Below are 27,618 nucleotides of genomic sequence, written 5' to 3' on the forward strand. Positions count from 1 at the left end.
TCGTGCTGCGAGGGGCTGGCCGCCCTAGCCCCGGAGTATTAATATAGGTCATGTTTGGTTAGTTCCTAATTATCTTTTTATAAAAAAAAAATCTATGCATGAAGTACTAAACAAAATTTATTTGTGAAATTTTTTCACGGATGGGTGTAACTTTTCAAAATGAATCTAACGAGCCAAGCTCCACCATACAGTAACCACCCCCTCATCATCCTCTAAACATGCGGTCAGAGGCTTTATTGGCTACAGCACATGCTACAGTATCATAAATATAAAGATTATTTTATAATTAGAATTTATTTAATACCTCTAATTAGTGGTCAAAAGACGAAAAACTTTTTCACCCCCTAACCAAACAAAGCCATAGAGGCAAGATTAATAATTTCCCTTAATAATTTAGCTAGCAGTACTATGCTACTATCATAGTATCCGCAGTAGTGTATAGCCTACTTATAATAGATAGGTGTTGGTGTAGACTTATGTCATTAGTAGACTTATATCATTAGTACATAGTTCATCCCATCCTTTCACATAATATTTTGGATCCTGTGTTTCAGCCGGCTATAAGTTTAACACCTGTTTCTTTTTGCCTCTCCTCTCCTCTATCCTCTGTCTTAGCATTTGTGATGTGGCAACTCAACAGCCCGTATAATATTTGCTCTAAGAAGAATATCTTCTCACGCAGACTAAAAAAATCTCTAAACCTCTACCCCATCCTTATATCAGGCCGAACCTCCATGTGCTTTAGCATCTCGATCACATGCCTTAGCGCGGGGAACACGAGCGAGTAAGGGCGCGCGTGCGCCAAGGTTCCGAACCTATGCATCTAGTGGCTCAAGTCCATACATCTTCGGACTCAGAGCTTAATTGCCCAGTTAAAATTTGGAAAAGAAAGTCTATAATTTAGAATCCGTTTGGTTGGAATTCAAAAAATACACAATCTAGTGTTCTTATAAAATTATCAAGGTTTTAATAAAATAATGGAAGCTATGCCCGCATTTAGTTAACATGGCAAATTTTAATATGAACCAAACATACTCTTAATAGCACCACATCACCATCGCCATCGTTTTGTGGGTGCTATTGCGCAGCAAGCAAAAGCATCAGAAGAGCCTACTCCGAAGCAACGGGATCACGGCAGATCTCCCGCACGTCATCGCCTCAACTTAGGCACGGTCGCGAAAAAACAGTGCTTGCACGGTTGCACCACCGGCTTCCGTCGCTGTTGATCAGGACAGCAAACAATTCTAGCTTTTTTATTAATTATTTTAGAGCGAATCACTGTGGCTGCACAGTGGAAGATCTGTTTGTGGAGTGGAAGGTAGCGAGGTGAGCAGATAATGCAACAAGGTTGCAAATTGAGTCGTGTTATCTAGACAGAATACTTAGGGTATTTTTAATTGAATTTTTCGAACTACTTTTACTTTTGCAAAAGTCAAAAGCTAACAAAAAGACTTAAAAGTCACAACTGTTTTTTGCTCAAAATCAGCTTTTCTCTAATACAAATCAAAAAGCATTTTTCTCTCTGCTTTTACTGGCTTTTGGCCACAAAATTTATTCACCTACCATTGGATATGAAGATAGCGGTTCACTTCATTTTTCCCCATCGCTCTCTCTCCCCCCTCTCGTGACGCTTTTTGCTTCTCGCCGGCGCCGTTCCGACCCCTCCCCCCCCCCCTCCGTTGCCGCGCCGCGAGCCTTGTCCAGCTGGGATTCCGCATCCATACGCGCTGCCCGCACCACGATGAGTCATCTCCTCCATTGGACAAGGCCACCCGTGAGCCGCCACCATCGCCAGACGTCCTGGAGTTCCCAAGGCTGAACAGCACCCGTTCCGCCTATCCTCATTGTCGCGAGGTGCTGAGGTATGGTCGTCCCCACGAGGTCGCGAGTTCGAATTCCAGTTGGGACGAATTTCTGCCCGTGGGTAAAAAAATCCCCTCGCTGTGCTCGCCGTAAGGTTTGGCCCTCACGGGCATGGACCAGGGTTCGGGGATTTTTCCGCGGCCGAAAGAAGTCGTGTTGCTTCCTCTTAATGAAAAATGGTGGGGTCCGTTCACCCCTCCGGCCGCGTTTTTTCTCATTGTCTCCCTATTGCTGGAGCACCGTCACCGCGTGCAGACCCTGGAGCGGCCGCCTCCGGCCAAAATCCATCCGACCTCGAGCACCTACGACGCTGGTGAACGCATCCCAGAGCCCCCCCCCCTCTGTTTTCTCTTGCACATAACACCCTCAAGCAGGAAGGCTTGAACCTCCGTCCGCCACCGACTCGATCCGCCACCACGAGCCCCTTGATCCGCAGCTGTGAGCTCCAACCGCCGAGCCTTGGCCGCCGCTGCTCCTTCGTGCCTTGCTAGCGAGAAGAAGAAGCAGGGGCTGGCGAGCAGGGTTCGCTCGCCAGTGAGAGAGAGGGAGAGAGTTGAGTGAGGATGGCGGCTGATGTTTTCTCAAAACTCACAGATGTCCAGCCAAACGGTATTCTGTATTTTTCACAGTTGTTTTTCACAACTACTTTTTCACAGCCCACAACTCAGCGGTTTTTTCAAAAGCCACAACTCAATCAAACTTACCCTCGTTCAACAATCTGATTGAGACGAGCTCCTATGTACTGTAGTCTCATGATCTCATTAACACTGATTGAAGACAAGAACAAGTCTAGTATCTGCTCCGTCAGTTTTCAAAAGAATAGAGCTCTTTTTTTTTGAGATTTCAAATTTGTGTAAATTTATATAAAAAATTACAAAAATCTAGATCTAGTATAAAAATACATTACATAATTAATCTATTGATATTTATTTTATAGCATAAATACCAAAACTACTTTGTATAAATTTGGTTAAATTTAAAATTATTTGACTATTTATAAAGTGAGAGTTGCATTTTTTGGACGGAGGAAGAAGTAGTTAATAAAACACTCTCCTCTAGCGAAGAACAAATGGCGGGCCGGCGGCGGCGTTTGCTGGCGAGGACGACGTCATCGCTCAGTCTCACCGTCGAGCCAAGCGAATCACACACTTCTCTCACCGTCTCAACGGCCCAACCTGCGGCGGCACATCTCTCGTGACCGGCGATTATGGGGGGCCCAATCCCACACGGATGTCTCTCTCCCCCCCAACCCACACCAGAAAAGGAAGCCCAGCCCATCCACCGCGAACCATCCGCACCAACCACGAAGCCGAGCCGCGACATGTCGCCGCCAGCCGAGCGATCCGGCCGTCCGGACGCGCCTCTCCACCTCGTCTTCGTACCATTCCTCGCGCGCAGCCACTTCGCGCCCCTCGCCGCCAAAGCCGCCGACGCGTGCAGGCAGAGCGGCGGCGTTACCACGGCCGCCATCGTCACCACGCCGCACTTCGCGTCCCTCGCGCCGCCGGGCGTGCCGGTGCACGTGGCGGGGTTCCGCTGCCCCGGCGGGCACGAGGACTTCTCCCACCTCCAGCTCCAGGGCGTCGATGACGAGGCCTCCTCCGCGCCGGCCTTCTTCTCAGCCGCGGAGGCCGCGCTGGCGCCGGCGCTCGAGGCCGCCCTCCGCGACCACGACGGCCCCGCGGCGGTCGTCTCGGACGCCGTGCTCTACTGGGCCCCGCGCGTCGCGCGCGAGTGCGGCGTCCCGCACGTCACGTTCCACACCATCGGCGCCTTCGCCGCGGCCGCCATGGTCGCCGTCCACCTCCACCGGCCCGAGCCCTTCCCGGACCCGTTCGACGTCCCCGGCGGGTTCCCGCACCCCGTGAAGCTGCGCAGGGCGCAGGTCAACGAGGAGGCTCTCGCGCACTTCCCTCTCTTCCGCGCCGCCGAGGCCGAGAGCTGCGCCGTCGTATTCAACAGCTTCTCGGCGCTTGAGGCCAACTTCGCCGCCTACTACCAGAGCCAGCTCGCCGGGCGTCCCAAGAAGGTGTTCCTCGTCGGCCCCGTGCTTGCCGCCGCCGCCGCCGCCTCTCCCCGCGCCGTCAACGGCGGCGCGGAGCGGGACCCCATCCTGCAGTGGCTCGACGGCCGCCCGGCGGGGTCGGTGGTGTACGTGTGCTTCGGAAGCACGTGCGCGCTGGGCGAGAGCCAGCTCCGCGAGCTCGCCACCGGGCTGCGCGCGTCGCGCCGGCCGTTCCTCTGGGTGATCCCGGCGCCCGGCGGGGAGGGTGGCGCGGCCCGGGAGGAGCGCGCGTCCAGCCACGGCATGGTGGTGGCCGGGCGGTGGGCGCCGCAGGCGGAGATCCTGGCGCACCGCGCGGTGGGCGGGTTCGTGACCCACTGCGGTTGGAACTCGGTGCTGGAGGCCGTGCGCGCCGGCGTGCCGCTCGCGACGTGGCCGCTCCGCGCCGAGCAGTTCGTGAACGAGGCGTTCCTGGTGGAGGTGCTCCGCGTGGGCGTGCGGGTGCGGGAGGAGGCGGACCAGGTGGAGGCCCTGGTGCCGGCCGGTGCGGTGACGCGCGCCGTGGGGAGGCTCATGGGAAACGGCCAAGGCGAGGCGGAGGCGGACGCGGCGAGGAGGGCCAGGGCCAGGGAGCTCGGCGCTGCGGCGCGTGCGGCGGTAGCGGAGGGCGGCTCGTCGTGCCGTCACTGGACAGGGCTGGTAGAAGAGCTCAAGGCGTTACACGGTCGCGACAGCGATCCGCAGATGTGAATGGAACCCCAGGAAGTTTTTTTTTAAAAAAAAAAAGAGTGGAATACACAGCTTGTTCTGTGCTATCTCGCGGTTTCGTGATCATAAGCCATAGGGACATGATTACATGACGATAAAAAAGGATTATATTGCAAGGTCGTCGCCGGTTGGAAAAGGACGGTGGCGATGACCCAGTTCAATCACAAAATGGTGCAAGATAGAGTGCTTATAAATTAAAAATTACCTTAAAGATGCCTAATCAGCTGTGCTGCCTATTGGCAAAATCTCTACTGAGCAGTACTAGGGCCGAATTGGATCATCATTCATTTTTATTTTACATTTTTTGGGCATCAAACATGGAGCTTATGATTACTGATTCGATCAGCTAGTTGGGACGTTTTTTTTTTTAACTCAGCTAGTTGGGACTTGGGAATTCCTCCCGGGCTCGGTCTCGTCGCGTGTGTTGACTGTTGACCAAGACTGATCTTTCCGTTCCTGTGAGTCTTGGCGTGTGAAAGAAGCGAAGAAGTCCGGCGTGCATGTATCGACGCCGACTCGCCGCGTAAAAAGGTCTCGATACTACTCCTACGTTTGAAGTTTTTAAAGCTTGACCGTTTTGGTTTCCTATGTCGAAAACCATGTGATGTTATCATTATCACGGACCAAATATTTGGTGTAGTACTGAAGCTTCTATTTTGCTTGTACTGGAGAAAATAATTGGCTTTACAACTTGTACAGCAAAATAAAACTTTTAAAATGTTTTCAAAATGAAAATTTCCATGTACTGATATGATGCTTCAGGACAAATCTATTTGGAATTTGCAGCATCAGTTTGGAAATACAAATTGCTGGCGATGTGTTTGCCCAACGAGGCATCTGAAGGGACCACTATCGGTATGCAAAACCCAATTTGCCATCCAAAGTTTGTGTTTGGTCCTAGATCCAATGGTATCTTTAGAGGAACAGATCCAAAGATGTACAAGCAATATAAAAAGTGGTTAAATAGTGGTCGAGTACTGCATTCAGATTACAAAATATTTTCACCCTTAAATATTCAGATTACAAAATCAAGAAAAATGCAAATGCAGCCAAAAAATTACAGTACTTAGAACTCTCATATTTTCCCCATTCGTATTATTTGACTGGACACAGGCTGCAAAATGCGCATACTACTTGATTTATAATCTAGAACCATAAAAATGCACTTCATGTCATAATATCCTCGCCTTATGTTTCACAAAAGAAAAAAGAGAATGCCCTTCAAATGGTAATTTCGTTTTAAACACCATCGCTACAGGCGTTGTCTTGAATGAATAGCAATTCCCAGCTGAAATGTCAGCTCAATCGATCCAGACCCCACCACACACGGATGTAGTCAGATAATCACGGATTTGACCGAAATTTAGGGCATCTCCCGAGATGCTAACCCTACTTGAGGAAATGGCATTGCTTCTCCTCCGTGCCAAGATCTCTCGAAGATTCAGAACTTGGAAGCTCTCCTCGATGACGGGCTAGAAGCTTGAGCCCGAAAAAATCGCAAATTGCTGGCCACACCGTCAAAATCCACGGACGCGGCGGCCTCAGCCCACCGGCACCGAACCGTACGTCTCCCTCACTGCCCAGCGGGGCCCGCTCTTCGTCCAGGGCGACACGTCACCGAGCGGGCCTTGTGGGCACGATGCCGCCACAGAGAGGAGAGACCACGACGCCTTCCTCCAAGTCAACGACCAGCTCCGAGCAACGCGATCCGCCGGGCCGGACGGGAGAACTCCTCGTCAAACTTTTCCTCCGAATATTCATTCCCCCGTTGCTAGTTTCTGCGTCCCTTCTTTTGGAAATCGCGTCGCCAAAGGCCAGCACCACGCTTGCAGAGGAGAGGATTTTATCCTCCCGACGATCTCAGAGTGAGAGAGAGAGAGAGAGAGAGAGAGAGAGAGAGAGAGAGAGAGATTTTGCATGGTTTGTGGAGCCAAGAAGCTCGTTAAATATGGACATCCTGGATCACTCGGACGATGAGGAGGAGCAGGGCCGGTACGCCACCAGCAGCGGCAGGAGGAGGCCAGGCTCCAGGTTCGGCGCGCGGCGGCTGAAGCGGAGGCCCGGCGGGAGCCACCAGCACTCGCTGCTCATGGACTGCGTCGCCGGCAGCGGCGGCGACGGGGACGGTGCGTCGGAGGAGACCGTGCCGCTACCGGACTACGAGCGGCTCTCACAGTCCGCGCCCCTCCCCGAAGAGCCTCCAGGTGACGATGCCAACAACCCGCCGCCGGCTCCGGTGGCGCCGGCAAAGCAGGCGGCGGCGTCCCCGCCGCAGCCTCCCCCGCCGCCGCCGACAACGCAGCAGAAACCGGCGGCGTGGAGGCTGATCGAGTACGTGCGGTCCAGGCACAAATCGGGGGGCGCCGGGGCCGCCAGCGGGTGCGGCGCCGCGTCGGACGGCGACTCGAAGAGCTCCGAGGACGGCGATGACGGCAGCGAGGACGGGAAGAAGGACAAGGCTAAGAAGAAGAAGCGCTCGTCGTGGCTGCCGGACCCCGACCGCCGGTGGCCGGTGCAGGGCTTCTACTAGCCCGAGCTCGCGTACGCCGCATCGTTACTCTTCGCAGAGTCTCCTCGTCGGTAAAAGTAAAATCGTTAAAAGTCATGATGCGTCTCTGACTCGTGCGTTGGTCCAGTTTTTCTCTTCATTTTCCTTCGTCTTGTTGTGGGTTTGCAATTTGCAATGCCAATGCATGGAGAAAAATTAACAAACTTGGCATGCTTTTGGCCTGTATGACAGCAATGTAATAATATTCTAAAGGCAGCATCTTTTCTCCACAGCTTCCGAATTACGACTTTGATATCTTTAATTCTCAAGTCCCGAATGAGTTCAGAAAATTCGTGTCCATCTAATTCGAAGCAAATTTTACGACAAATTATTTCACACCAAATTTCTGAACCAGCTGCAGTGCTCTATAAATACTGCCGACGAAAACACAGCACATTGAGTGAAATTCACACAAAACAGTGTTAAGTTGAAAACACGAAGCGACAGTGAAAAGGAGCACGGACAGCCAAAAGTGAAAACATCAAACACTATACAAAAATAGAGACGCAAGCACTATGCTAAATCCAGAGGATTTAGGTTGAGGCCCACAGCTAGCTACAGGGGAGACTGCACAGGCAAGCGCGCACTGATGATTGGACGATGCAGACATCCGCTCATGTCTCAGTTGTCCCCGCCCAGAGGAGCCCGGCCAGCGCGCCGGAACCACGTCTTGAACGCGGCCCCTAGATGAGGGCAGTCGTCGACGTTGCGGGTCGAGAACCCAAGGCATTGGCGCAGCAGCTCCTGGGCCTCTGGGACGGGCAGAGTGGAGATGATCTGAAGAAACACCTCCTCCAACTCTTGGCAGTTCGTTGATTTGTGGAGCTGCATTGGTTGGACTATGTTCCTGCAGACATTTAGGACAGGGAGCCAGCAACTGACGAGCTTCATCCTCACCTGATGAATAGACAGACCGTAGAAGAGCATCAGATACACAGAGAAGCGCAGTTTCAAAGCTAAAATGCATGAAGTAGATGGGATCTACAAGCTATTATCTAGAGGCCTGCCTCATTCAGATAAAATCTTAAGAATTGACGTTGCGGGTTCAGTTTGACAAAGAATACTACATCAAAGTACTAGCACGTTGAATAAACTTATGTGCAACCAATGAATAGACTTATCCTTCAAGAAAACAATCCATGGGCACAGGCTGCTGGGGCATGATTGTATTAAGTATTATACACAGTACTACATGCCAAAAAAAATCAAGAACCAGTTCAACATCTTGACCTGTCATCTCTAGCATATACTAGTAACCGAGAAAATAGGACTTCTTAATTATTCATAAAAAAATCTTCCGAAAACCAGTTACAAACTCTGCCAAAAACCAGTTACAAACTCTATCCAATGACGATTTGGGTAGAAACCTGCAGATTAGTCTCTTCAGCACAACCAAATACTATAACCTGCAGCTACATACCACTTCGTTTACTGGAAGTGATGACGTAGATATTTAGTCATGTTATGAAAAGATGGAGAGTCTGCATAATTCCGGGGCATGCCTTTTATGGAGTAAAAACCGTAAACTTGCTTAAGATTAGAAAAATAATCGCATCCTTAGATCTCATTAATTTGGGGGCTTCAGGCAAAGCTATGTTTACTGGTTCTATCATTTAGGAGATTGGCAATGGTGTAGCTTTGTTGATAAAACTGAAAGCAGACCTGAGTGTTTTTGTTTGCAAGGCTGGCCTAGCAAAAATATTCAGCTGGATCTGCCACACTCACCTAAAGGAAGAAACCACTGATAGCTGGCCTACAATCTGGCCAAATGTTTTTAGGCCAACTCTATTCAACCTAGCTTAAAGCTTTATATACAGGGGCTTTTTTCACATCGAACTCCTTAAAACAAAACAATAAAGCATACATTAAAACTGACCCTCTTATCTTCAAAATCGGATCTAGGCCTAACTTAAAGCTTTTTCTTTTTCCCTTGTTCCCCCTCTTCTCTTTTCTGCAGGTAGCTTAAAGCTTTTCGTCTGAATTCAATCCAGATTCATTTAGTATTCCTAAATCTCCTAGAAAGATACATTTCTTTCAGCTCCTTACCATCCTCAACTCCAATAATATTATTTACATACCTGTAAATCCAATCTTTATTGGAACTGCTCCTGTATATAATCGCAAATAGACATTCAAGTTCCCAAATCAACATCAAAACACTTATATACAGGTGTATTACCAAAATAACGGCAACGAAATCCACACCATTTAAAATTGGTTAATTTAGCACTGATCATCTGAATTCAATCCAGATTCATTTAGTATTCCTACCATCTCCTAAATTACCTGTATATAATCGAACAAATAGACATTCAAGTTCCCAAATTAACATCAAACACTTATATAAATGTGTATTACCAAAATAATGGCAATTCAATCCACACTATTTAAAATTGGCTAACTTAGCAATGAAACACGCATCAAAACATAGATCACTCTGAAGTTTGAACAATTTCATCTGTTCAACCTGTTGCTCACTTCATGCAAAATAATCCCATTAATAATCTATTAATCCAATTAATGTATGAATAACACTTAACATAAATGAAATACAAGCTAACCAATTTATTCAGAAAAAAGTGTCTTTGCTCGGTTATGTATTACACCAGCAAACACCTAAGCAAAATTAGATTTAGGAGTCAATACTAAGAATCCCAAGACAATTTAACACACTGGGCGCTACTTTGTATTAACAATATATACCTATTTTCCTTGTGGTGACTGGTGAGTCGTATAGACAAAAATGTTATGAAAGTCATGTCTGGTTTTCCAAGCTTTCCTATAAACAATTGACACACTGAGGCACTATCATGTATTAAGAGGAAAAAATATGCTAAGCCACAAAGTCATTGACTTCTAATATTGGAGCGTTCAATTAAAATATCTTATAAGCTGCAGAAAGTTAAATCAGGCTAACAGAGCATGATATTATGCTGATATATGCAATCCGATATATGCAATATTGCAATCTGTTATCAACCGCTTTGTAACAGAAAGAAATCACATGGGGATAGCCATATTTTTACCAAATTGTCACATTTAATATTGTGATTTACCTTCATAAGATATGATACGCATAAAAAGTTGACATAAAGCAAGCTTATCTGTTAGCAGGCTAACCTGCCGAGGTACCAGAGTCTCCCCAGTAACGACTGAATTGGCAAGCCTGAGTGTGCACCTTGTCACAAGCATCGGCAGCCCAGGTGTCATGTTTCTCCACATGTCTGCGTCACTCAGCAACTTCTGCAAATCAGTAGCCAGTGCAGCCTGATCACTCCACAGCGTCACTGCATTATCCGCCACCCTCAGATCGACCATCCTCTCAATGAGCCAATACAGGTGCTTCACATTCAACGCCACAGACTGCAGGTTCAGCTTTTGTATGGCCTCGCGTTCGTCACTGCCCACCGCGATCCTGAAGTCCGGGCTCGCGTACTTGCCCATGAGCTCCTTCACTGTCTCCAGGCGCGACAGAAATGCCTCATCGAGCACCTTGCGGACGCAGTCCCGCGACGGGTAGTCCTTCAGGAGCATCGCGACGAAAGCCTTGGTGGCAGCGTGGACGGGGTGGCCGTGGATCGCCGAGCGGATCAGGCCGTGCAGCATGGCCTCGGAGGGCGACCTGGCGGCCTCCCCTTCAGCGGAAGAGGGACCCGGGGCGATCGGGGAAGGGGAGACCCTGGCGAGCAGGTCGGCTGCCTCATCGGCGGGAAGGAGCGGCGCGATGTCAATGACGCGGGCTTCCTCCTCTTCAGACCAGGGCACCGCCTCAAGGAAGCGAATGCACGCCTCGACGCAGGCGTCGAAGAGGAGCTGGAGCGCGACGGGGAGGAGGTCCAGGGCATCGCCTGGGGAGCGGATGGCGCCCGCGAAGTCGAGCGTGTGGAGGAGGCGTAGCACCTCGACGTGGGCGTGGAATGGGCGGGGGCAGGAAGGGGCCGCCGCCACGGCGAGGGAGAGACGGCCACCCGCAGCGGCGAAGGGGGACGGGGACCAGCGATCGGAGAGGAGGGTGGCGAAGTAGCGGGAGCGGAGGAGGGAAGCCGACGAGACGTGCAGGTCGAGGAATGCTCCGGGGGCGGCGTAGAGGTCGCAGTCGGTGCCGGGCTTGGTATCGGCGTCGTCGGGAGAAGACGGGTCGTGGTGGAGGCGCAGGAGGAGGTCGGCGTTGGGGAAGGAGAGCGAGTCGGGGGAGGAGGCGGAAGCAGAGGAGGGAGGGGGAGGGGACGGGGACGGCGGCGAGCAGAAGGCGGCGAGGCGGGAGCTGCTCGCCGAGCGCTGGCGCTTGCGGAGGGACATCGCTAGGGGTGGTAATGGGCCATGGCCCTAATGGTCTCTTCACAGCCCAATAAAGCCCTTAAAATTTTTAGTTCAAAAATACATATGTTTATAGCCCGATCCTTTTAGGGCCCGATCCTTAGATTTTCTAGTTCAAAATGTTGGGCCCTTTACCACCGCTAGACATCGCCGGCCGGCGGGGTTCGGGGTCGGGATTTGGGGATTTTTTGCTTTTCGGGAATGGCGAAAGTGGGGGCGGTGGAGTGCGTCGGTTGCGCGCTTTGCGCGCTTTTAGGCTTAAAAGAGGTAGGGAGGACATGGGGTCAGGGGGGATGGATTAAGATTAGGATGAGGATCCATCTGGATAATGATGCCTGTTATAGTTTTTTTAAGGGAAGCATGTCTAATTGAGGTGTCGGCATGGACTAGCCATGGAGTGCCGAAACGTAAGCCGTTCAATCTTAAATCTAGACAGAGTAGATTTTAAAAAGTTGCCACTCCTTCCGTTTTAAAGATATATTATTATTTCTCATTTAAACAATTACTCCCTCTAGTCTCAAATAAGTCAATCTAGATTAGGATAGATTATGGTTGTGTAGAAAAAAACTATCCTACCCCTAATTATTAAGCATTGGGAATGTGCTAATTAAACTAGCATGTCTTTTTCTATACACCTCCCCCACATGTACCTCCCCCTACATGGTTACATGCACATCTTTGTATTAGAAAATACCAAAAAACGATGCACAATTAAGATAGTTGGGTCCACTCTTAACCTAGAAAGACTTATATTTGAGGACAAGTTTTGGATTTTAGAATTATTTACATTTGAGGACGGAGAGAGTATTTCACAAATATGAGATATAGAACAAATTAGTTTTTTCCTAGAAATATATTATAAATGGATGGAGCATATTGCTATCTTAGCTACGCATTTCAACTCCAACACTTGGTAAAATGATTGAGAGCGTATTTTAAAAAATTTATTTATAGATGACAGTTATCGTAGATAACCAGCTCATCCATAAGACACAATTGGCACCTTAAATAACTACTACAACTTCCTCTATCGATTGAACAATCTACAGTCACTGTAAAATTGGTTGCGGCAATTACAGCTTCTTAACAAACCGGAGGCTCCACGGTTCCACCTGGTTGCAGCAATTTCTGGTGCAGGTGAAGAGAGTATTTGATCAACATTTCTCCCATCTCCCATAGTCTGCGACTCTTCAAGCTTTCTACCGCAGCTCACATTGCACGACTTCTTGGGAGCAGGAGTGCAGAACAACGCCGCTACGGACATACGGTGCACCGCCAAGAGGCCAAGCGAGGGGAGAGCTAGTGAGCTCATCTTGTCACCATTCATGCGCAATGGTCGAAATGCCAAACATCAGACAAGATGTGGCAGTGCTCCTGCTAGGTTTTTTTTAAAAAAATAATTTTTTTGAGATTACACAGTACAACTCAGACACTCACAACGCACGCACACTCACACCCCTATGAACATAGATATGCAAACCCTACCTCTATGAGCATCTTCAAAGACTGAGCCGACAAATCATCGAGATTAACGAAGTCACCACAGATGTCTCACTGTCGACGGAAACGTCGTCAACCACTTAATGTACAATACCGTTAAATCCCAGAATATTCGCTCCCATGGGGAGTCAAACACAGGACCGCTACCGATACTCATGTAACCATTAGACTACAAGCTCTTTCGCAAATAAAAGACAAATGGGTCAGGGCCTCAGGAGAGACGGGCGCGGCCCAACGTGGCGCAGCAGGCCCACGAGGATGGGCTTCACCTCTAATCCAGGTGTGAAATATGCGAGTTTGGCACGGAGAACTGATTCCTCGTCTTATGTCGCCGAAGGAGACATTTGTCAGACAGAGACGCCAGGTCTGAGCCACTAGGATCACCACCGAAGATTAACAAACCTAATCTTAACCTCACTCTAAAAATTAACAAACGTAATGAGTACCGCAGGCTTAGATACATCGATCGGTGGAATCCCATCTTCAATCGCCTAAACAAAGCACCGCGAGACAGGTTTATTCGGCAGGAGTTACCACGCCCCGCCACCTGTCATCCTAGCGAGTAGCGAGAGGGGTCTATGGGCCCACCGCCTCAGCCCACAAAAAAACTGCTCAATCTTCGCGGCGCAAAAGATCAGATCTGTCGTCTGTCGCCGGTGCGAAAAGATGAGCAGACGGACCCATCCTACGACTACACCAAATCGTAAGCCCTTAGGACACGTTTCGAATGGTGAATGAAATTGCTTCTTTTTGAGTGTCCTTGAATAAATCGGTCGCGGTTGTTCTTATTACCGGAAGAATTGAAAAGAGATAGTGCCATGGAAAGCCATCCAAGACCCCCCAAAGTTCTCATCTTACACAAGAGCAGAAAGAACATATAGCACCAAGGGTCCTTAAGACAGATTACTGAATCTCTACTACATCTCAGCAAACTCGAAATATAATAGTAGCATTTCTAAAGCTGCGAACCCCGCGACGCCTCCCCCCGGGAGCGAAGGGAACTCGTGAACTAACTGAACGGCGAGAAGCCTGACTCGAGGCGTGCGTCGCTCGCCGCCTAGGTGGCGTGCTTCTCGTCCTTGAGGTGGCGCGCCTTCTCCTTCTCCTTCACCTCCGACCCCTGCGTCGTGTCGTACTCTGCACAGCACCACACAGCCGGTTAGCTCAGCCAGCACACCTCCTCGGCGCGGCAAGCGAACGGCAACAGAATCCAGCCGGAGCGCGCGGTCACGTACCGGGATGGCTGGGGTGGATCTCCGTGCCGGGGTGCTCGACCGGGTCGTTCCCGCCGTACACGCCGCCGAACCCCTCCTCGTCGGAGCGCGTCGAGTACCCCTCCCCGAACGAGTGGGTCATTACGTCCCTGCGCGGTCGTCACAGGGCCTCAAGGTTAAATCAAGCACGCTCTGCTGTGCCCGGGGAGGAAAACGGGCAGCTGATTAATTACCCGGTGGTCTTGTGCATGTCGTCGCGCTTGCTCTTGCCCCCGGCGTCCTGCGGGGGCACCTGCGGCTGCTGCTGCTTCGGCTGCTCCATGGCGACGCCCTGGTCCCCGGGCACGGGCGCCTCGGCCGCCGGCGTCGCGGAGACGCTCCTCCCGCGGGCCGCTCCTGCGGCGGGCACCACCAGGCCCGGCGCCGCGGCACGCCCGCCGCCTCCCCTGCCGAGCGCGAACCCGAGTCCCGTGCTGCTAGCCGCCCGGAGCGTCTGCGAGTACATTGGCAACGAAGCGAACGCGCGCACGGCGTAGTCCTGTGTTCCGGGAGAACGGGCGTGGGGAGCGGCTTATAAGCGGCCGCGCGTGCCGTGGCGCTGCCGCCGTCGCCGTGGCGCCTCGCGCGGGGGCACGCGTAAGGGGGCCGCGCCGCGCGCCTGGAAGGCGCCGAGGGCAGGCAGGCGTGGCGCCGTCGCGCGAGCGGCGGGGGCACACGTAGAGGAAGCGATCCACGCGCCGGGCGCGGGAGCGGCTCCGGGCCTGCGGCCTCGGCGCGGAAAGCGCGAGGAGGGATAGGGACGCGTCGTGTCAGTCGCCGCGGTCTATCTCTCACGCGAGTCGCGTCGCGTCGCGGCCTCGCGGTCGCAGGTGGCACGAGCGGTCTGTGTTGCACGGGGGCACGCGGCCGGGAGAGAGAGGAGCACCAGGGTGGAAATATTTCGGGCCTCTAGGCCTGCGGGCTGGCGAAATAAGTCGAGGTTGGGCTCTAAAAGCGGACTGCTACATCCCACAATCAGCCCAAAGTAACTAAGGAGTAAGTATTTCCCTAAAAAAACTAAATAAGCATTCTATGGCCCAGTTGAAGCGCAAAAGGGGCCCAACCTCTATATGTGGGTTTTCGTTGGCGTTTTTCATCTCTCTGAATTATTTTGATCATCATCAGTGATGATGCCTGAACAAAAACATCATTAAGACTTTAAAAACGATGCATTTCTACCGATGAAAACAAGGGAGAAAGCAATGTAGCAAACCGAAGCCATGGAGGATCACATTCCTATTCACCACCCTCGATGGATGCTGCCTAGCTCGGCAACCCCCACCGTACCCCAATGCTGTCGCGGTGGGGCTCTGTCGTTCCATCATTTCTGGCTCGACAGGCAGTACAATCGCTGGGAATGTCCGGTGTTATCCCGTGATCCTACATGTGCAACTGCTATTATGCACCCATGAAACACCAAAGCCGAGGACAAGAATGTGACACAGTGCACCTCGGGCCTACGCGACCAGTCGACCGCGCGAGCGCCACACTGATCGTAAGGCTAGGCCAACCAGATAGCTCTTCATACGAGCCCCAATGTCCTCTCGTCCTCCTGGAACAACTGTCCTGCCAGACAACCAGGGTCAGGTTGTTTGTTGCAACCACTTCCAGGTCTTCTATGAACTGAAGACGGAGCTCAGAGGCCAGATAGCTCTAAGCATTCTGATGGTTACAGTTACAGGGTTACATCAGCAGGGGACCGAAGCGACTGCAACGCAGCAGATCAGCCGGCTTCACTCGAATCGGACGGAAACGTCAAACTGACGATGATGATTACAGCAGCGGTGCGCAGCTAATGGCGATTAGCATCACGCATCGCTTCGTCGATGCCTCAGCTTGCTAATCGCCGGCGGCAATGTCAACGTGGGACCTGCCGACAGCTTGGAGTGCCCTCAACCTCAAAACGTCGTAGGCGAGCAAGAAACTCAACTGGCCAACAAACGTATCCGTGACTAGGCCTATCCGTGACAGCACCAGGGTTTACAAAACCGGTGGGAACCGGTCCAGTTTGACTGGTTACCGGTCAAACTGGTCCGGTCCGGTTCCGGTTTGGGCCGGTACCAAACCGGCCTAAATTCAAAATTCAAATTTGAATTCAAAAAAATGAAAAAATCTCAAAAAAATCATAAAAATCATAAAAATACTTCAACGTGCGACGAATCTAATGGTGTCAAATTTTCTCAAAAATTCATTCGTTTAACATACTTTTCGGGTATTTAAAGTTAAACAAAAAAAGGGGAAAAAATGAGACGGCCCATTAAGGCCCATTTGGTAAACCGGTCAAACCGGCCGATAAACCGATCAAACCGACTGGTATACCGTTCCAAACCGGTTACACATGCGATTTTAAATTTGGATTTGAATTCAAACCGGCCGGTAAACCAGTCAAACCGGCCGATATACCGGTACGAACCGGTTGAACTGAGTTTTTTGAATTCAAATTTGAATTCGACCGGTACCGACCGGTTTCCGGCCAAACCGGACCGGTATATCGATACCGGACCCCGGCGGTTTGGCCGGTCCGGTCGGTAAATGAAACCCTGGACAGCACCAAGCGCTTGTGTTTCAGGTTGCAATCAGGGATTTTTTTTTTGTCTCGAAAATTTGTAACCTTCAGGCTTAAGTTGCAGTTAACTTGCACAGTATTCTCTAGTAATATAAAAAGCGAACATGTATTATAAAAAATAAATTGCAATCGAGTTGACACTAAACAAATTACTACTAATACAAATACATGATTTCCATAGAAATTCGATTCCTGTCACTGCTTGGCCGCTTATTATGACTTGGTGCAGGTCATCTAAACCAAACAAGTAGTTGCTGTGAGTCCGTATGACTGGATGTTCTCATAGTTCAGCTAGGCGCTAAGCGGATTCTAGGCGGTGACCCTTAGTCTAGCGTCTAGTCGGGATTAATCGCGCCTAGGCGTTCCTAGGCGGTTTTCTAGACGATGATCAATACATGCTTTAATTTATTAATACATACTTAAGTACTTGAAAGAAAAGAAAAAATAGAAGATCATTGGTCATGGAATAGGGAGAAAAGAGAAGAAAGGCCCATAAAAACGGCCCAGCCCACCTTATCCACCATAACAATGGCCCAGCCCATCTTATCCACCTTATCCCTTCCTCCTCCCCACCCTTGCTCGCGCACGCACCAGCGCCCGCGCCCTCCGCCGCCCGCACCCTCCACTGCCCGCGCCCGCGCCAACAGCCGCCCGCACAAGCCTGCGCGAGTGCCCGCCGCTGCCGGCAGCTACTCCCCCATAGGCGAGGCGGACACCCTCCGACTACCTAGTAATCGCTACAAGAAAAGGGAACAACCGAAGTAACATAGTCCAAGTAACCGAAAGAACCAGAAAATAACAGCAGGGATTGAGATCCCTTTCACGAAAGAAAGGATGTTTGCTAGCTCAAATGCGCACAAGTCATGAAGATGAGTAGCAATTTTAGCTCTATAAGAAAAGATAAAGTATCAGCAGAAAGGAAAATATGCTGCCTTCTCCATCAAGATAAAATGCCAAGCAACAAATTGCACGAAAATGACAGCTTGCAACCAAAGCAGCAAGGATACAGAGCAACGCTGGAATAGGATAACGACAGCATTACTTATCTTTCACGCAAATGGTTGCGTACATGACGTGCATCAGAACAAACTGCTGACAACAGCCATATGCAGCTAGAAACAATGCCCGCTACGCTATCATTGAAGAAATGCTTGAGAAACTAAATTCAAGTAAAGCAGAGACAGCTAGTATATAAGAACTGAGGACATGATCTAACACTACCTTGAAACTGCAAGATGGGAACGAGCCGTAGCTCGTTTGGAAGTGCTCCGGGTGGTGGAGCTGCCAGTCGTGGGTTCGAGTACCGCTCAACTCACGATTCCCACAGGGGTTTTCCCCCATTTTCTTCTCCTGCAGGTACTGTAGCTGTTGCCTCACGCGTGGATGCGCCACAATGGTTAGGGTGACTTGCCCGTTACGTTCGAAGCCTGGTGTCGACTTCGAATACCTCTCAGCCACGTTAAGTTTCCTAGGTATAGGTTGTAGGTCTAGCTTATGCACAGTGTGTGTGCGGGAGTGTGGTGGTGTGAGTTTGTGCGTGAGTTCAGATACTACAGCTTGCACTTGAAGGGTTGAGGCATCAAAAACTGCAAGATGGAAATTATTACACTGTTGAATAGACTAAGGGGTCCTGCCTGAAATTTATCACGCTGAGAGACAGATTGAAGAAATGCTTAAATTCAAATAAAGCAGAAACAGCTACACATATAAGAACTGAGGACATGATCTAACACTACCTTGAAACTGAAAGATGGAAATTATTACAGTGAATAGACAAAGGGGTCCTGCCAGAAATTTGTTGCACTGAATAGACAAGGGACTAAGACGGAAAAAGGTGAACCTATACAAATGAAACACACAGGAAAAGGTGAACCTATACAAATAAAACACACACGATCAAGGAAACAAATGATCTGGGAGGTTTGCAAGGTTTATATAACAATCTCAAGGTAGCCGACATGATTAATGAAATAAATGGACAGAAGTTTATTTGAAGGGACAACTGAACAGAATTTTATATAACAAATGAAATAACTGGACTAGCTAGGTTGGGAAATCAGCCGTGCTGCCAACTGAACAGAAGTTTATTTGAAGGGACAACTGAACAGAATTTCGTTTTCAACAGTACACTACTGCTACAACCAAATACATGAGAACCGGAGGTGCAATGATAGTTCAAATGAACATTGGTTATAATTAGTTTTACCACTACAAGCTAACTAATTGCGAGGATCTCTGTAACCCCGATACTTCAACATGACCCCGTATCACGTATCCGATACGTATCCGCGTATCCGTATCCGATACTCCGATACACCTTTGTGCCTTTAAGTTTTGCAGAAATTTGACATATCCACATATCCGTATCGGGCCAATACTGATACGCCTATCCGTATCGGTGCTACATAGGTGAGGATGGAGGTGCTAATATGGTTTCCCCAATTCATATACACAAGCGTGTCACCAGAAAATCACATGAGCAAGCAATCTACTCCACCTGCTTTAAATTTCTATACAATTAGCACTAAATTTGCTCTAGCTACTCATCGTGTAGTAGAACAAACATCAAACAAGTAAACTAAATTCCCCAATTATACCATCTAGTCATTGTCATCATCTTGGGAGAAAGCTAATACAATGCAAAACCAATTCTAAATCATTTCTTCCCTGATTCTATGACAATGCTACATACAACAATGCCAAGTGACCAAAAAGGACTCACCGCCAAGCAGACACGGTGAGCAGCGGCCGCTTCTCCCATGCCAGGGACAAGAATGCTGGTGGCAGCTCAACAAGTGAATACTTGTACTTTGCATCGTAGTTCCACAGCAAAAATTCAGCCTGGCTCCTGGCGTAGTTGCTGAGCTTGACGGGCTCAAAGCCGCACCACTCCATCAGCGTCTGCCACTCCCTGCTAGCTGCCATCCTATCAGTCCTCTCCGCGCCTTCCTCTGGTCCAACAGCCCTCCGAATGCGCTCCCCAAACATACATCGCTCCACTCTCACCCTTTCCGACGAGTCCCGTGCCATCGCCACATCCAATGACTCAAACACTGGCTTGTAATAGCACAGTGCATTGGCAAACCGGTCGACGAACCCAGCTCGGTTCAGACTAACCTCATACTCCCCGAGGGTAACTACTGATGGACGAAGCGATTTGGCGAGCCGGAGGACTCGCCGCACCCGCTCATCAGAGTCGCCAAGAAGGTGGTACAGCTGGAGCATGAAATTTACTGCCACGGCCTCATCAGGCTCAACAGAGAAATCCGACCGATCCAGCTCGTCCACTGGCCGCAGCAATGGGAGAAACTCGAAGTCCACCCCGAGAAGCTTGGCGAAGTCGCGGAGACGGGCACTGGTTGCAGCGAGGGAGGCCGCAGGCTTCGGCCCCAAGTACGGTGAGGGTACACCGGAGATACGTACCCGGGATGGCTTCCCCTCGGGGCGAGTGGCCAGTGCCTGAAGCAGCGCCGCCCATTGGATACCCTGCACGATCCCGAAGTCAACGATATGGATCTTGGTCGCCGTGCCCGTGGCCTCCAGGATGGCCTGGTTGGCGGTCAGGTGCGCGAACTTGGAGTAGGGGCAGGCGTCATTGAGCGTTTTGTAACAAAGCGTGAGCTCGTCGGAGACGAACCGCGCGTCCGACGCCGTCGTCGAGGGTTGCGCCCCGGCTCCGCACGCGAGGCGGCGGGCGAGCGCGTCCGCGAAGTAGAACGCCACGCGCTCCGCGGGATCCCCATCGTCGGAGGCGGCGGCGCGCACCTTCACGAGCTCCACGGCAGCAAGCGCCGGGTCAGCGGCGGCGGTACGGGAGCAGGAGAGGAGGGACTGGAGGACGGGCTCGGAGCAGGACGCGTCCAGGGAGCTCGGGGAGGAACACGCTGCCGGCGCGACCACGGCGGCAGGCTGGGGAAGCGGCGCCGGAGCTGCGGCCTCGGGCTGGCCCGCCACGTCGACGGGGGCCGCAGCCGGGGCGGAGACTGGGATGGGCGGCGGCGGGGTGGTGAAGATGAGGCGGTCGAGGTCGGAGTCCGCGAACGGCGGGTCCCCTATGAGGCTGTCCATCCACACATCGGAGTCGAAGTCCGCGGCGGCGGCGAGGTCCGAGAACACCGCGTCGGCCGCGGACGCCCCGACGAACGTGTCGGAGAAGAAGTGTTCCGAGTGGGCCCACGCGCCGCCGGCGTACGGCAGCGCGGCCGCAGGGATCTGGCCGTGCGGGGGCGCCGGGGCCGGCGGCATCGGCGGCGCCTGGCGCGGCGGGAGCTGCATCGGCGGCGGTGGCAGGTGGTGGTGGTGATGGTGCCTCTGGTGCTGCTGTTGCTGCTGCTGCTGCTGCTGCTGGATCACCTGCTGCGCGATGGCCATGAGGTTGCCGCTGTCCGCGCACATGTACGCCATGGCGCTCCCCGCCGTTTCCGGTGGGAGAATCGCGGAATGGGTGGGTGGGGAGCGGCGGGGCCGGTGGATTCGGCGGTGCGGGTTCGTGGGGAACGGAAGGGGAGGGGGGGGGGGACGGCGGAGGTGAGCGGCGGCAGGGGATTTAAAACAGTAGGGCGTGGGCTCTGGCGCACTGTGGTGGCTCACTCGTAGGCACTGTGCAGGGCGCAATTACGAGTGTGTCCTCAGGCGTAGAATCCTAGAGTGGAGTGGAGTGTACTTTGGTGGTCGCCGCCTCGCCGGGACGGACGGCCTCAACGGTAAAATGGAGCGAGTGATGCGGGTGATGCGGGCATGCGGCTGGGCTTGAAGCCATGAACTGCGCTGGTCAGTCAGGTATGCTAGGATCTTCTGCGGCGGGTAATTTCTGAACTCAGCTTGGCTGATAAAATTGGGTAAATCCATAAATTTTGGTAGTCATTTGGTTGGATTCTAAAAAATAGCCCACCTAACTAAGTGTTATTAACTTTTGAAAAAACTAAGTGTTATTCTAAACTTGCCAAGATTTTTGGTAAAAAAAATAGCATACCCAATACTGAGAACTGTTTGGGTGAAAGAAAAATCTCAATGAAATGAAATGAAACCATCTTAATCTCCTTCCAGCTACAGATCTAAATTATTTTTTGCCTAAACTAGATACCTTTGTTGTCATGTAACTCGTTCCCTATGATTATGCCCTTGCTAATTAAATGCTCCCACTTCCTATAAACAAATGTGTTGTATTTGTACTACTCTCTCATTTATACTTTCATTCAGCAATTGTGATGACGTAGCAAAGAAATAACAGAAAGAGATAAAGAGAGGGGTTTCCTCTACATGGAACCACATGGTCTTTCTTTCTAACACATTTATTCCCCTCAAAATTTGTTTACCGAACAACAAAAACGAAACAGCACAATATTGTCATGCACAGACCATCAGCCATACTATACATGTACGCTTGTTTGGCATTAAAAAACTCTCATAAGAATTGGCCTGATAGACGCATGGTATTAAGGGTATTTTAACAATCGATACTAATCTAGCTTGTACGTGGATAACTTGTTTATCTTTGGCTACGGGTGGTGACTTTCTTGTATTTTTAAAACATATATTGGATGAGAGTAAAACAAATGCAACAACTACATACATAACCCAGTAAAAGTTAATTCAATGTCCACATTATTGGATACATTAAGCTATCTCCCGGCACCAATTACGAAAGAGCAAGTATTATGGCAGGTGTTGAGCCGGCTAAGAGCTTACATGGCAGAGAGAGAGTGCGGCGGGCGACTGGTAAAACGCTCGCTCCCACCCGATGAATAGGCAAAAAGCAACTTCCATTCGCCAGCAGTCACCGTGTTCGGAGGGCTGCTGCTGCTGGCTGCTGGTGCTGTTTGGATTGCTGCTGCTACTGGCTGTTGGGCTGCCGCTCGACTGCTGCTTGCTGTTGCTCCAGCCAAAAGCAGCCCTCCGAACACGGTGGGATCCGCCACCACCGTCCACTCCTTGCTGCCGGCTGCTGCCGAAATCATAAAACTTGCTCTAACACGGTAAATCTAGCATAAGTCATAGATGTCGCACTTGTTTATAACTTTGAAGGTACTGCTCATGAATCATTGCTAAATTGGTAATAGGCAATGCGATGCGGCGATGCCACCATAGTAGTCTGCTTCGAGGGTAAAATATCCTGCGTTTTCGGAGCAACAACATCAGAGAAAGTGTAGATCACACCAGTTCCAAAATCAGGTGGGCGGCTAGTTTTCTTCGTCCAAATACCGGATATCATCTGCGCCCGTTCGTGCGCCGATCAGGCCCGAGTCGCTATCCTTTCACTCAGCGATTGTGGCTCGGTGCCGCGGACAACGAAACGGTGAAATGGCCGGACGCCGTGCCGATCCACTGATCCAGAACGCAGTAGTCTCGAGCTACCCATCCACTGGCCAGTGCTCGCTCGCGGAAGATCTTCCAAACCAGCAACGGGGCAGCAGGTGGGACCACCCTGCCATGCCAATACGACGACCGTTTCATCCCCCACACTGGCGCGGCGCGCGCCCCCACCCGTCCGTGACGTCTCTCTCCCTGCCACCCCGGACCACGCGGCCCCGGGCCCCACCTGCCAATGGGACACAGCCAGAGGCGGCAGCGGCACGCACAGCGCACGCCCGGGCCGGGGCCGCGGACCCGCGTGGCCATTCCTTCCTCCCCGCCGAGGCCGCGGCCGCGCCGGCGTGCCGCGCCCGGCCCTGCTGCCTCGGGACGCCGCCGCGTGACGTGACCGTGAGGTTCCCACTGTTCCCGGCCTCGCGCCGGCGGCCCCCGCCGCACTGACGCAGTGGCGCCGCGCCCTGCGCCGAGGGCCGGAACCGGAGGGGAGGGACCGAGGGAGCCGGGACAGCGCCTCCCGGCTCGGCCGTACGTGCGAGGTACAGGGCTTTGACTGTCGTGCCACGTCTGATCGGCTGGCACGCCTACCCGCTACTCGTCCTGGGTCTACGTGGCGCGGGGCCTGGGGTCATAACTCATAACCCCGGAGTTAATGCGGTTGAACAAACAAGTGCTGGCCATCGCGCGGCCGCTTTCTGCCCCCCGAATTCCGGACTCGCCGTAGCGGCGAACTGGTGATAGGCCGGGCGGCCAGCTCGTGCTCGTTCGCGTCCAACCAAACTCCAAAGAAACCACACGGCGACTCCACAAGGAGTTCGGAAAGCTTCAATCATGCTAGTACCCGTGAAAGAGTTACACGTGCATCTGAAGAAACGGGGAGGGGTGGTTCTCCGATCTTGCAAATCCATCACGGACATGGAGATGTGCCGGGGCGGGGCGCGTACTGCCGCGCCCCCACGTCGACGCTGTTCCAAGGACGAGCCGGAGGTGAAGCGTCAACGGAGGCTGCTCCTCCTGGTCATGCCGTGTTCACAGTACAGAGATGGTGCGCGCACTGTTGCCCGCGCTGCTGCCTTGCCGCCGGTCGCACGGCGACGACGTCCGCGTGCTAGAGGCCGCGGCCGGAGCCGGCCGGACAGGTTCCCCGGCCGGCCGGCCCCGGACCCCGGTGGGATGCTTATGCTCCAGAGTCCACAGCGAGCGCCGCTCGCGGCCGTGGGAACGGCGCTCGAAGCGGCCCCGCCGGCGACGTCAGCCGCTCGCGACGCGAGCCCCCGGCGGGTAATCTCTCGTTCCCCTTGTCTCGAGATCTGTCGGCTACCTTTTTCCCGGTTCCCTTTGCGGCACTCGAATCTATGCGCCGTCTACCGCTTTCCAGTTTCTACTCCTTGGATGTGTTTAGGTCCGCGAAAATATGGTAAAAAAAAATTGCATCAGTCACTGCAGTATACTGTAGCACTTTTTATTTGTTTGTGATAAATATTATTTTATTATAGGCTAACTAGGCTCAAAAGATTCGTCTCGCAACGTACATCAAAACTATGTAATTAATTTTTTTATTTACCTACATTTAGTACTCCATCCATGAGTCATTTGCTATATTTAATGTTTCGATGTGATTTCGATACGATGGAAAGTTTGGAGGAATCAGTGGGAAGTGAACACAACCCTTGCATTCCAAGAGCAGACACAATCACGCCAGCCGGATTGCCGACGACGGTACGAGGACGGCAATAATGTAACCACACCGGGGTCGCCGCAAGTAAGCTCGCACTGTGCCAAGATGAAAAGAAAATTAACTTGGGCCCTGTTTAGTTTTTTACATATAAACGCAAAAAAGCCGTAAACACATTAAAGTGAAAAGGAATCTTGCTAATTTGAAGTACTAAATGAAGTCTATTTACAAAACTTTTTGCATGGATGAGCTGTAAATCGAGATACGATTCTAATGAGGCTACTTAATCCATGATTTGCAACAATGATCTTACAGTAACCATCCGCTAATTATTAATTAATCATGAATTAATTAGCATCATTAGATTCGTCTCGCGATTTACAACCCATCTATGCAAAAAGTTTTGCAAATAGACTTCATTTAGTACTTCAAATGCACTGTTTACATCTTTACAAGTTTTTACAAAATGAACTAAACACACCCTTGGTAGTAACCACTTGTTTACATTGTTTGATACACATGATTAAAAGAAAGAGCAAAGGGAAACATTGGCAAGGCAATCATCATGTCTAGCCGTATCGGAACCGGGACAGACGAGCCTCGTGTGGAAGACGCGCGGTGGCGTGGAAGACGCGCGGTGGTGGCGGCCGGGCCGGCTGTGTGCAGGCGGCGTGGAACAGCGACGGCGGCTGAGTGGATGAGCGGCGGCGGCGGCGTAGGCGAGCGGCGGCGCGGAGACGGGTAGTGGACGGGCGAAAAAGTGAGGACTCTGTGCGCGAGTGAGAGACATATGACAAGTGGGTCCCGTGTTTTTTTTAACGCGGGTTAAACCGATGCCTAAGTTTGGAACGCCGGTCGATTCATCGGTTCAGTTCACCCGAGACTCCAGCAGAAACTCATCTGAGCGCCGGTTGATCCGACGATATGCAATTTGAACTCGCCAATTGAACGCTGTTATCACCGGTTGATCCGATGCTGTGACTTTTGCATACGCCGGTTGAACGCCTGGTTTGTCTGAGCTGAGACAGAAACTTAGTAACGCCGGTTAAACCGATGGGTATTGATCCATTGAGTGTCGGTTTAACCGGTGAACACGAAAACCCTTCACTCAGCTCACTCTTCTATGCTAAGTCCAATAAACTTATAAAATTCAACTAAACTCAAGTTAATGGACTTGCATATGCGACTTTATCCCTCAAAATAATTAGGATAGCACACTAGCTTAATAATTTTTCTTTCCAAACACAAGGAAAAAGCCGCAAAGCGAGACAAAGCGCCAAATAAAATGTATGAGCCTTGTCATAGGAATGTTGAAGATAGAGAGCTTCAAACTCATTATGACATGACTCACTAGGCAATAACGCACCTAACACTTTACTCTTTTCATTTTTCATGAATAAAGATCTTGCATATGAAACAAGTCTCATTTTCATCAAGTGATCTCCTTTGTGATCCTTACGCATGCAATGATGGTGCAAGCTACAACCACATGCGAAAGAAGAGTAAATATGAAGTGCACATCTATATGACAAGAATTGCATAATAAGAATTTAAGTTCTACTTGTCAAGTTTGAACCCACGGGAAGCTTCTTTGAAAGGATCTTGATCACGCGATGTCGTAGCCTAGAGGGGGGTGAATAGGCGTTTCTTCAAAATTTCCACAATTACTTGAGCTTCTTCATAATATGATCATGCCGACTTTTCTTCGATCAATACCGTGAGGGCATCAACATCTTCTTTCTTTTGAGCATATCCGCTTTGAGCTAGTGACTTTGAATCTTTGTATTGCATAGGAATGAAATCTACCTTGATTCACAAGTCGCCTTCTTTTCTTGAATAATGAAACTCTTCAACATAGAGCTCTCCATGACTCTAGGATCTCCGGCCTTTGACCCGTATCGGTTTCTTTGCTCCCCCAAAGCTATCGGTTGCGTAGCCTCTTGAAACACGCCTCTCGGTCCTCTACCTTTATCCTAGCCGTCCATCTTGAACTCATATTGATTTGTGTCATGCATGAATTCTTTATTGTCAATTTGAATTCTCAATTTAATCTTATATGCAAGCCTTCCAATTTGAGACATCATATATGTATCAACTCATGTCTCATTCTCTTTTGCCTTGCTTGCTTGCTTGCATCTTAAGTTAACATCCATTTATCACATGAGACATCATATATGTATCAACTCATGTCTCATTCTCTTTTGCCTTGCTTGTTTGCATCTTAAGTTAACATCCATTTATCACATGTGACAAGATCTTCTATATTTGAGACTATGCATAAGCATATCACATCTCATTCACAAAATCTTTACTTGTCACTTTGAATCCCATCATAAATCGAAACAAGCCTTCACAAATATTAGAGCCTTTATATCAATCGTGAATACTTTGCTCTATTTTTCTTTTCTTGTTTTGCTTGTCACATACACATTATATCAATGGGATAAACACGCTTGCTTGCAATACTTGAGCTATATCTTTTAATACACATTTCATAATTAAATACATGTTCATAATCTCATGCAAACAAGTTAGTCCTTTAATCGTGTTGTCAATCAATGCTCCAAAACCCACTAGGGCCTAGATGCTCTTTCATTCTTCATGATGAGCCTTTCTACAAGCCTAGAGGAAAACAAGTGGACCACCACCTCTAGCTAAACCCATGCTCATCACTATCTTACCATGGTTAGACAAGTGTCCTATATGTATGCGTTTTTCTATATGACATGGCAACTTACATGACGTTTGCCGCATCTAATACATTAAATACATTAAGCTCATTCCTTAGCCTAACAAAAGTACTCTCGTCTAATG

The 27,618-nt window shown here is 50.5% G+C and overlaps 5 protein-coding genes across 5 annotated transcripts; 2 read left to right on the forward strand and 3 right to left on the reverse strand.

Moving 5' to 3' along the window:
* Nucleotides 1-2,898: 2,898 nt before the first annotated feature.
* On the forward strand, nucleotides 2,899-5,095 carry LOC120648512 (UDP-glycosyltransferase 73C7-like). The gene has a single exon (XM_039925273.1). It carries the CDS (start codon nucleotides 3,071-3,073, stop codon nucleotides 4,616-4,618), a length of 1,548 nt encoding a protein of 515 aa, XP_039781207.1. The 5' UTR covers nucleotides 2,899-3,070; the 3' UTR covers nucleotides 4,619-5,095.
* A 1,196-nt stretch (nucleotides 5,096-6,291) lies between these two features.
* LOC120649931 (probable pathogenesis-related protein ARB_02861) lies at nucleotides 6,292-7,439 on the forward strand. The gene has a single exon (XM_039926862.1). The coding sequence runs from the start codon at nucleotides 6,585-6,587 to the stop codon at nucleotides 7,164-7,166; it is 582 nt and encodes a 193-aa protein (XP_039782796.1). The 5' UTR covers nucleotides 6,292-6,584; the 3' UTR covers nucleotides 7,167-7,439.
* Nucleotides 7,440-7,527: 88 nt separating this feature from the next.
* Nucleotides 7,528-11,483, reverse strand: LOC120649930 (BTB/POZ domain-containing protein At1g63850-like). The gene is made up of 2 exons (XM_039926860.1): nucleotides 10,305-11,483; nucleotides 7,528-8,081 (listed from the first exon to the last, which is right to left on the reverse strand). Exons 1-2 carry the CDS (start codon nucleotides 11,481-11,483, stop codon nucleotides 7,806-7,808), a joined length of 1,455 nt encoding a protein of 484 aa, XP_039782794.1. The 3' UTR covers nucleotides 7,528-7,805.
* Nucleotides 11,484-13,756: 2,273 nt separating this feature from the next.
* LOC120649932 lies at nucleotides 13,757-14,847 on the reverse strand. The gene is made up of 3 exons (XM_039926863.1): nucleotides 14,449-14,847; nucleotides 14,237-14,364; nucleotides 13,757-14,138 (listed from the first exon to the last, which is right to left on the reverse strand). The coding sequence occupies exons 1-3, from the start codon at nucleotides 14,718-14,720 to the stop codon at nucleotides 14,059-14,061; spliced, it is 480 nt and encodes a 159-aa protein (XP_039782797.1). The 5' UTR covers nucleotides 14,721-14,847; the 3' UTR covers nucleotides 13,757-14,058.
* A 2,995-nt stretch (nucleotides 14,848-17,842) lies between these two features.
* Nucleotides 17,843-21,455, reverse strand: LOC120649933 (SCARECROW-LIKE protein 7-like). The gene has a single exon (XM_039926864.1). It carries the CDS (start codon nucleotides 21,222-21,224, stop codon nucleotides 19,539-19,541), a length of 1,686 nt encoding a protein of 561 aa, XP_039782798.1. The 5' UTR covers nucleotides 21,225-21,455; the 3' UTR covers nucleotides 17,843-19,538.
* Nucleotides 21,456-27,618: the final 6,163 nt, after the last annotated feature.

The sequence above is a fragment of the Panicum virgatum genome, chromosome 9K (genome assembly GCF_016808335.1).
Source record: "Panicum virgatum strain AP13 chromosome 9K, P.virgatum_v5, whole genome shotgun sequence".
Lineage (NCBI taxonomy): Eukaryota > Viridiplantae > Streptophyta > Magnoliopsida > Poales > Poaceae > Panicum > Panicum virgatum.

Bases quoted from the DNA above. Each gene is read 5' to 3' on its own strand.
- LOC120649932 (XM_039926863.1), bottom strand. From the start codon at position 14,720: ATGTACTCGCAGACGCTCCGGGCGGCTAGCAGCACGGGACTCGGGTTC. The intron at 14,365-14,448 runs GTAATTAATCAG...ACGACCGCGCAG, and splicing joins GACATGCACAAGACCACCGG to GGACGTAATGACCCACTCGT. The intron at 14,139-14,236 runs GTACGTGACCGC...GGTGCTGTGCAG, and splicing joins GATCCACCCCAGCCATCCCG to AGTACGACACGACGCAGGGG.
- LOC120649930 (XM_039926860.1), bottom strand. From the start codon at position 11,483: ATGTCCCTCCGCAAGCGCCAGCGCTCGGCGAGCAGCTCCCGCCTCGCC. The intron at 8,082-10,304 runs GTTAGCCTGCTA...TCTATTCATCAG, and splicing joins AGACTCTGGTACCTCGGCAG to GTGAGGATGAAGCTCGTCAG.
- LOC120649933 (XM_039926864.1), bottom strand. From the start codon at position 21,224: ATGGCGTACATGTGCGCGGACAGCGGCAACCTCATGGCCATCGCGCAG.
- LOC120649931 (XM_039926862.1), top strand. From the start codon at position 6,585: ATGGACATCCTGGATCACTCGGACGATGAGGAGGAGCAGGGCCGGTAC.
- LOC120648512 (XM_039925273.1), top strand. From the start codon at position 3,071: ATGGGGGGCCCAATCCCACACGGATGTCTCTCTCCCCCCCAACCCACA.